The sequence below is a fragment of the Sus scrofa genome, chromosome 2 (genome assembly GCF_054392235.1).
Source record: "Sus scrofa isolate SSC_HxYL_T2T_F1_AM1 chromosome 2, Sscrofa_HxYL_maternal_Yorkshire_Landrace_v2.0, whole genome shotgun sequence".
In the NCBI taxonomy this organism is placed as follows: Eukaryota; Metazoa; Chordata; class Mammalia; order Artiodactyla; family Suidae; genus Sus; species Sus scrofa.
The window spans coordinates 152,349,568-152,359,503 of NC_139384.1; the positions used below are offsets into that span (position 1 = coordinate 152,349,568).

The following is a 9,936-nucleotide window of genomic DNA, read 5'->3' on the forward strand; positions in this document are numbered from 1 at the left end:
GGGCCGTCCTGGTCCCAAAGGGGTTTGTTTGGAGGTTTGGGGGTGAGTGTGGGGTTTCTTTTTGATTGTTGCTTGGGGAGAAGGGCAGAGCCAATGGGAACAGGCACTGCGGGCACCCCGGCCCTGGTGCGGCTGCCGTCCTCTGCTCGGCTCCCCCCTGCCGGTGAGTGCGCCCGCCCGCCCGCCCGCCCGACTGTGCGGGGCTGCGGTTGGGGGGAGGGGGGAGCGGGATCATCTGAGGCCAGAGCCGCTGCCTTGCGCGGGGAGGGGGAGCGGCGGGAGCAAGGGGAGGGCCGGGCTAGGTGTCTGCTGCTCCGCGCCACTGCTGCCGGCGCCCGGTCCTCATCCCTGGCAGCCCTTTCTGCAGCTAAGGGTTACCGCCGCAACACCTCTCCCCTTCCTCGCCCGCCTCTGCGGCCAGGGCTCTGCGGTAGGAGACAGTCCAGCCAGGCGAAGGGTGGGCCTGTCTGGGCTTGGGTCTGGTTCTGGATAGGACCCGCAGGGGAGGGGGTGGCCGTGACTCGGTGTCCCCTCTCTGCAGCGGGCTCAACTGCGCTACGCAGGCCCCTCCCCCCCCACATCCTCTTTAGGGTCACTGGCAAGCAGAGCTCAGGCCTGCTCCCTGTGCCCGGAATGGCAGTTCCCGTCTCACCCCTAGTCCCCCAACAACCCCGGGCCGAGGCTGCCCAGGGTCTGGCCAACAGCGACAGCCACAGTGGCGGTGGCGGCAGCAGCTGCGACGCGGCGCGTCCTGCTCCCCCCTCCCAGCCAGGGGTGTAGGGTGAGGGCCGGGCGGGTGGGCGCCGCCTGGCGGGCGGGCGGATGGGGGCTGGCAGCGGGGAGGGGGCGCCGGTCACGTGCCGGCGGGCGGGTGGGCGCGTACAGTAGGGCGCCCTGCTACTGTACTGGGGAGTCAGTGCCCTGTTACCGGGTCTCGTCTGTCTCGTCTCTCCCGCAGATCTCGCGAGAGTGGCTGACTGGCTGTGGGGGTTGCGGCGGCAGCAGGCGGAGCCGGGGAGGGAAAGCAGCGGCGGCTGAGGCGGCTGAGGCGGCGGCGGGCGGAGCGGCAGGCGGCGGCGGCGCGGCGGCGGAGCGCAGCATCATGGCGGACCGAGACAGCGGCAGCGAGCAGGGTGGTGCGGCGCTGGGCTCGGGCGGCTCCCTGGGGCACCCGGGCTCGGGCTCGGGCTCCGGCGGGGGCGGTGGTGGCGGCGGGGGCGGCGGCGGCAGTGGCGGCGGCGGCGGCGGGGCCCCGGGGGGGCTGCAGCACGAGACGCAGGAGCTGGCCTCCAAGCGGGTGGACATCCAGAACAAGCGCTTCTACCTGGACGTGAAGCAGAACGCCAAGGGCCGCTTCCTGAAGATCGCCGAGGTGGGCGCGGGCGGCAACAAGAGCCGCCTCACTCTCTCCATGTCAGTGGCCGTGGAGTTCCGCGACTACCTGGGCGACTTCATCGAGCACTACGCGCAGCTGGGCCCCAGCCAGCCGCCCGACCTGGCCCAGGCGCAGGACGAGCCGCGCCGGGCGCTCAAGAGCGAGTTCCTGGTGCGCGAGAACCGCAAGTACTACATGGATCTCAAGGAGAACCAGCGCGGCCGCTTCCTGCGCATCCGCCAGACGGTCAACCGGGGGCCCGGCCTGGGCTCCACGCAGGGCCAGACCATTGCACTGCCCGCACAGGGGCTCATCGAGTTCCGCGACGCTCTGGCCAAGCTCATCGACGACTACGGAGTGGAGGAGGAGCCGGCCGAGCTGCCCGAGGGCACCTCCTTGACTGTGGACAACAAGCGCTTCTTCTTCGATGTGGGCTCCAACAAGTACGGTGTGTTTATGCGCGTGAGCGAGGTGAAGCCCACCTACCGCAACTCCATCACCGTGCCCTACAAGGTGTGGGCCAAGTTTGGACACACCTTCTGCAAGTACTCGGAAGAGATGAAGAAGATCCAAGAGAAGCAGAGGGAGAAGCGAGCCGCCTGTGAGCAGCTCCACCAGCAGCAGCAGCAGCAGCAGGAGGAGACCGCCGCTGCCACCCTGCTGCTGCAGGGTGAGGAAGAAGGGGAAGAAGATTGATCAAACTGGCAAAAAAACCCCACACACATGCATACACACACACACACACACACACACACACAGAGCCACAACAGAGAAAATATACTGTAAAGAAAGAGAGAAAATAAAAAGTAAAAAAGTAAAAAAAAAAAAATAATAACTCTTAACTCCAAGGGAGCACCACCCACAGAACCTCCACCAACTGACAGTTTCTCTTCTTGACTTGCCACCCATCGCTGGATGTTGTCCACTTTATCCACCATATAAAACAGTAAGCAGCTGCTAAAAACAAAAAAAAAAAAACAAAAAAAATACAAAAAGTAATAACATTATATGAACTGTGTTTCCTACTTGATTAAAAAATATAAAGAACTGAGTGTTTATTTCCCTAATTAACCAAGAACTTTTGTACACGTTTAAGCTATTATTATTAAAAGTGTTTGCAAAATGGTCAAGATTATAATATTGCTGAATTATATAAAAGTCCTTTTCATGTTGAGCTAACATTTGACTTTAGCACAAAAAAGAGATATTTTAGAACACGTAAAATAATATTTTTAGTTTTTCTCATTTTGTTACCAAATTTCAAACCTTACATGGAGGTTATTATAGTATATTTGACACCCTATATACCTGTGATTAGAGATGTGTATATATATGAGGGCTAGGCATGCTGTGTGTCTGAGCTTTGTCTAAATGTTATGCAGAAGTTTGTAGAGTTAAAGGTACGTAGGTTTAATTCATGCAAGGTAAACAATAAGTGCTCTCTTTTATACAATATGCATTGCATCTGGACCTTAAACATAAAAAAATGGTCAGTGAAACTTCTGTGAACATGAAGAAATTATTAAAAAAGGCATTTAAATGAAATTTGCTAAGTTGTGATTTTTATGGTTGGAACCAAAGTTATTCAAATAGTGAAAGAAAAAAGAGAAAGAAAAGGAAATCTCCCATAATATTTTTCTGCATCTGTTTGCTTTGACTGAGTAGGCGTTTTGTCATTATTGTGTATATGAGATGTACTTGTATTGTTCATAATATATTTTTTTTATTATGTGTAGAAAGATTTTAAAAACTAACGTGCAGCAATTTCCAGTGAACCTGTTCTTGGACATCAGGTAGTGAGTCTATTTGTGGTCACTAGCACTGTCTCCTAAACTTGTAAGAAGTCTGAAGCTACCCTTTGATTTTTGCCAGTGCTATTAACTTATGTAGACCTGTTAAAAAGCAGAGCAACACAATTATAGTTATCCTACTGAGCCATGGATTCTGAGCTTCATTTTAAAAGTGAAAGCCAAGTTGGTGTATGTAAAGGATTTCCATGTAGCTGTGGTGCTAGTTATTACTGGCTACATTATATGCTAATGTATTTGTGTTCCCCAAGTGTACAAGCCTTTTATCAAAAGTATGTTCTATAACTCATATATTCAAGGTGTAGGGTATGAAAATGCAAAGCTTAGGAGAGCACTTTACAAAGCTGGTGTCCTCCAAACTGAAATTGTTTGTAACGATAGTCTTTTACAGGTTTTCATTTAAAGATGTTCGTGTGCTTTTAATTGACAACTAACTTCTTGCTGCTGTATAGTAAAATATTAATATATTTTTATCATTAAACTGCTGCATGACTATCATCTTTGAGTGAAGAGAAAATGTTATAAAAAAAAGATGCCTTAAACAGTACATTTTGGTTTGGAATTCTGTAGAAAGTATTTTGGTTTAAAAAAAAAAAAGGATCTTGTCTGACATAGAGAGTTCTGGGGATGGAATTGTTTTCTTGGCAAATCCAGCCGTGTAGATCTAACTGCTGTATGTAGAAGACACCACCTGTAGGAGCTGGAAGGGATCATGCTTCTCACATTGTAAAGCATTGGCCTAGGAAGGTGAAAAAGTTGTCTTTTTGAAGGATTTTTTTTTTTTTCTGCTGGTTCTTTGGGTTTTGAGTTGGTATTTTTAAGCTCCCTGGTTGAGTGTGTTGTCTTTGTTTTTGAGATCTACTGTATGTGTTGAATAACAAGCTATTTCCATTGTACTGTGCATTTTCCCATTAAATTGTTTGCTTTTAATATTCATACAATGTTAAATATGAGGTGACCGTAAAATAGTTAGGAGTTTCTTTACTTACAAAAATCACTGGAAATGATTAAATTGCTTTTCCCTTTCCCCCAAGGTGCATTTTTCTTTCCATATAGTAAAGTTGAGCTTCTACAGTGCATAATGTGACATTTGGAATGCTTATCAACTGCATGTAAACATTAATAACCTGCACTTTTTTGTCTTAAGGTTTGTTGAGCTGTTTTGTTCACTGTACTTTAACTGTGATATGGAAAAGACTGCATTCTCTGTGCTGTTACTAGTTAGGAAAGAGAATTGCTTTGATTTTGTCTCTTGTTTACTATAGCTTCTTGAAGTTAAGCCTTGTACTACAGGTTGTTGGAGTACTCCTAGATCAGTGTTTCATGGTAGCCAGCAATAAGTAGTGCAAGTCAACAAAAACACAGCAAACTTAGGCAAAGTGTCCTTTCTTTGAGATGCGAGTTCTTTCATGAGGTTTTCTTTAGGGTCCGAGTTACCTAAAGTGAAGCCTTTCTTACCTATAGACTCCAGATTCTGCTTGGAATCCTACCGGATCAAGAAGCACATGCATTGTGCAATTGTCTTCACACTATATAACAGTTAAACACAATCTTACTAAGATTTTGAAACCAGTGTCTGATTTATGGTCAGTGGGTTTAAAAAGAAATCCACATGCAGATCTTTTAAGACTTAAGACGTGATCATAGAAAAGACTATTGACTGTAAAGATGCTCTTTTTTTGCATCTCACTTTACCTCCCCAAGTATCCTCCCAGCCTTCCCTTCTCCCCTCTCCTGCTCCTTCCTTTTCTCACCCCCCACCCCAGGTGCTCAGTACTTTACCATGGTTCTATATCTCAGTGTTTTATGTTGGAGTTTTTCCTTGTTTTTATTTTACTAGTTGGTGAACCCTGTTTGTGTTGAAACAAAAAAAGGAAATGGTATATTTGACCATATGTGTTATTCATAGAAGACAGTATGATCAAATGTGCCAAAACCAAGTAAACAAAACTTAATTCATGACAAGTATGCCTTATTTTTAATGATCTGCTTTTGTCTTACAATTAAGGTCCAAGAGCTTGGTTAAACTATATTACTTGCCTAAGTATAAAAGAACACTTGAAATGCATTGCGTTCTTTAAAATGAGAGACACTGTCAAGTAATTTAATCCAGAGATCAGCCACCAGATTTGAAATGCCCATATTATGTGTGTGTGTGTTTGGTGTTGTTCGTTTTGTTTTGTTTTTGTTTTTGTTTTCCTTTTAAGTCACCAAATCTTTTTTAAAGATACTTTTTATTTGTGCCTCCTATTTATAATGCTGATGTTGGAAGCAGCAGTCATCCAACCACAGAGGGAGCTAAAGTTAACTAACCAGAACTGTAGAAATCATTACACATGCCTTTGACAACAAAGGAAGTTCACAAGAAAAGTCATGTTGGCTTTTCCTCCACTAGATACAGGTTGGAGGTAGATGAATATTTGCCAAATGGAAAAAAAAAGGACAGTGTGAGTCAGGAAAGACAAACTTTTCCAGCTTCTCAAAAGCCATGGAGAGTAGAAACCAAACCCAACAGGGAAATAAAAAACCTTGAAAGTCTCACTTTCTAGTTGTCCCATGCAGGGGTTGAAGTTTGACTCAGAGTAGAAAATATATCAGTGTGTTTTTTAGATCTTCACATCTAGAGATGGATAACTATTCCAGTTTGATTTTTCAGGTAATGGAGAAAGCTGCTAGTAATTTTAACCCCTGCCTAAAGAAGACAAATAATTTCATTTGGGAGCAAATACTTGTTGCCTTGAAAAATAGCACTGTAATAGCCTATGATATAATTAGTTATAGAATAACCTTTATCCCTTTTAAACTATGCAAATTATTAAATAATGTAAATTAGGACTCGATTAAAGATAGTTGATTATATTGCAATCAGATGGCATTCACAAACTTAACTGGAGCATATACAGATAAAATCTATTAGTCTAAGTTTTGTATGCTAACAGAAAAATATAATTTAGCTACCTATTCTAAAATGGTGAGTATTATTAATATTGTACTATAGGACTGGGAAGACTGCCTCCTTTTTTGAAGAGAGAGAGATTAAGGATTTTTATAATTGTTTTTCATCAAATTTTAATATTTTTGTCAAATTTTTAGTATTTAATTTGTAAAACAGTTTGCTTTGTACTGGCATACAGAAAATAGGGTATTGATTTTAAACTTTTTGAAGCCAAGTGATCAAGTACATTTGTAATAAAAGTCAATGGATATATATCAGTTGTACTCACTGTTTTCTTTTCTTATACTTATTAATATAGGAATGCTGTACTTTTTCTGCAGGAAAACAACTAAATTGGGGTGGAAGGGAGGGGAACGTATAAGTCCTTTGATAATGGAAATCTGGGTGGGCACCATGGCCCAAGCACTTTATATAGTCTCTAAGTCAGTTAAGAGTTGGTATATTTAAAAAGATGTATAGGTCACTTTTTTCCTACCTTTTTTCTTATGAAACAGTGTTTGTGGGGGTTATCGCGTTCATTTCTTTCTGTGTTTTAACATTTTGCATTTGGCAATGTTGAAACTTTATAAACTAACACATTTTTCTTTTATGATTTTTGGGTTATCTGCCAGTCATGGTTGACCCCACCATGAGCGTGATTATTTTTATCTTCCACACATGGTTCACCCTCTCTTCGATATTCGCACTTATTTTTTTTCATGTTACGTACACATTTCCACGTGATTTTAGAATGGGGATTTCTGAAGCTGTTTCTCTGGTGGCTTTCATAGCCACTGGATTCATTTTACTGTACATGTCAGCATACTTTTAAGATTTTTTTTTTTCCCCATAAAAAGTGAGATACCAAATCTAATGACTTTTTTCCCTTTTCACTATCCAAATGAGATTCTGCTTTCTATGTAAAAGGATGCTAAAATGAGAATATTTAGCAACTTAGGGCAAAATTGGTGATAACTGAGTATAACATTTATTGTGGATGATCCCTAAATTTGAATACTATATATATAATATGTATGTCTATGTATATACAGACATACATATATATGTATGTATACACACACACACACACACACACATATTCCCCTTGAGAGTGGAATGAGTAGGAAAGATTATTGGAATTGCTTAATTCACTTATTGCTTAAGTGAATAAGTTCATTAAAGTTCTTTGTGCAGAGTTTTTAAAGTTTATCCACATTTAAATCATACATTATACTTGTTTATTTTCATTGCAAATTGACTAAATTTAGGCCATTCATCATGAAATTACATAAAGCTAGTGATCACTGCTGTTAGAATTACTGTTTACACCCAGCAGCATTAATTACTATAAAGAATTTATGATAAATTTTTAAGAAAAGCTGATTTTAATATTTGAACTTATTAGATCAAAAAAAAGCTAAATTTAAGGCCTAGGCCATTTGACAGACTCTTTTTGAGCAGAAATTTCATTATTATGGACTAGGTGAAGATCATCTAAACTAGCATTAGCATGAGTCAGGTAGAATTTCATAATGCAAGAACACCCAGGTGGAGAGTGAAATATATGACCGGTTTCAAGCCAACAGTTTGTCATCTTTCAGCTGCTAAACTGACCACCAAGTTTTGATGTTGAATGGTCCTAGGCAGTTCACGTCTTTAGTAAAGTTGAGCATGGCAAAGGTTACTTGTAGAAACATTTTTCTTAAAAAGAATTTCGTAGCTACTCATTTATTTTTATTTTGTCCCCATATCGTGTTTGGCATTTCTTTTCTTTCTTCTTTTTTTTTTTTTTTTTCCTGATGTGCTTTGCTTTTGTGGAAAATTGTCTTGTTTGATAGGTAGAAACATGGTGGTGATCCTCTGTGTAAAATAAAGTTACTTCTTATGGACCAGAAATATTTTACTCATTTTGGAATCGCAAGAGTTTTGCATTTTCATGACTACAGTGTCATTTTGATGATTACTAGTAATTTGCTTATTAATTAAATTTTTGTAGCATTTTTCTGTAAAAAAAAAAATAAGCTAAAGAGTTTAATTGTCTTGATTTAGGGTGCACTTTAATAATTCAAGAAGCCTACAAGTTCAAGGACCAAACCTTTATATTCTACAATTTAGAGAAACATGGAAATACTCTTATTAGCATGTGTTTTGCTCTAAACTGGATTAACCGGAAGGATCCTAAGACTTAAGAAAAGATGTCCTTATTATGAATGAAACTTACGGGCAGTCAAACTTATGGGATAGGTGACTTAGGTATTCACTTTGACCAGCTCAGACAGTGTTGGCCATCAGTTCATGAATTAATAGACTTATGTTGGGGGAACAGGTCAAGCTCCCATTGAGCTGGAGCGGATTGGCAGTTTCCAATGCAGGTAGTTGTTGGTGTTATTCGACCTACCTCCCTACCACATACACTGGCATTTTCTTTTTCCCATCCTCCTTTTTCCTTGTTTCTCTCTACTTTTTTCTTCTCCTTGGCATAGGCCTGCCAGTGGTACTCCAGATTACCTCCTTAAGGGGGAAGTAAAGAAATTGCTGACTCCTGCCTTAGGACATAGCTAACTGATCCTAGGAAGATTTCTGTATTTTAAGGGCCGTTTTTTCAGACTGCTCTTTTCCCTATAGTCTGAAGTTGGCGGTTTGGAGAGCATCGAAATTGTTTAAGAAATTTGTGAATTGAAGAAAGTAAGATGTATGTGTATTTTAGGTAAGTTCTGGAAGCTGAGACTTACTGGTTTGGAAATTTGAGAGCAGAAAGGGGAGAGCTGTTTAATGTGTTCATGAATGGGACTGTGAGAGGTATACAAGGGAATGGTTTGGAGGTCAAGAGTGAGAAATTTTTATTGGAGGTAGGAAAGGACACTGAGGTGGAGTCTTAAATGAGAATTGTTTGCTAAGGACAATGAAGTTGATATTCACTAAGGAAGTTTCAGTAAAAGAGAAAAAATGGGTCCCTTGTTGGTTATGAGAAAGCTGTTGGTCTGTAACTAGGTGTCACGATGATGATGCATTATACAAATCTGTTTTCAGGGGTAGGATCTTTGCTTTTTTGGACATATAGCACAATTGTGAAATGGCAACTTTTCTGGTCAAGACAGGTTGATGCTAGAGATGTTATTTTGAGGCCAAGAAATAAGAAAACTTCAAACTTTTTCACAATTAGCATTTTTAAACTATCCAAAGTATTTATCATACAGACTCTTCTCCTGGGCTCATGTTAAATGTAGTTTGCCTTTGCTTTTCAGAATATTCTTCCGATCAAATTATTTGATTTTTCAGTCCACAAAGATCCATATTATGCCTTGCTTTTACAGAACCTTGAGCCTTTGGTCCATGTAAATTTCCAGAAGAGGACAATAAGTTGGATAAAAACATTAAGTTGCATCTTTAGGTGTCTTTTCTATTTCTTCTATATTTGCAATCCTAGCAACCATTTAACATTGTGGACCTTATGAGACCCTCAGTAATACTCTTTCTGAAATTAGACAGCATACCTCCCCAAACTCAAGTTTCTGTTTGTTTTCCCATTTTCTGTGTTACTTTAAAATTGTAGAATTCCCAAGAGTTCCGTAGTGGCAAATGTTAATAATATAATTTAGTACATCTTGAGAATTCATTGACGTCCTTTATGGGGTGAACTGATAGTATCTAGATCTCTGTTCCCAGTATCCCAGGAGCATTTTAAATTATTTAAGATGAAGAATTACTTTAATATTTGTTTTTAAAGTTAAATAAGTATATTTGGATTAACTCTGTTTTCTAGTTTATTATGGACTTGCCCTCAGTGATTTTGACAGATTACTTTCCAATTGCATTTT

General features: G+C 41.4%; 1 protein-coding gene across 1 annotated transcript; it reads left to right on the forward strand.

The window, feature by feature from the left end:
• The first annotated feature begins 1,007 nt into the window (after positions 1-1,007).
• Positions 1,008-6,393, forward strand: PURA (purine rich element binding protein A). Its single transcript, XM_085014788.1, has one exon. The coding sequence runs from the start codon at positions 1,103-1,105 to the stop codon at positions 2,069-2,071; it is 969 nt and encodes a 322-aa protein (XP_084870914.1). The 5' UTR covers positions 1,008-1,102; the 3' UTR covers positions 2,072-6,393.
• The last annotated feature ends 3,543 nt before the right edge of the window (positions 6,394-9,936 follow it).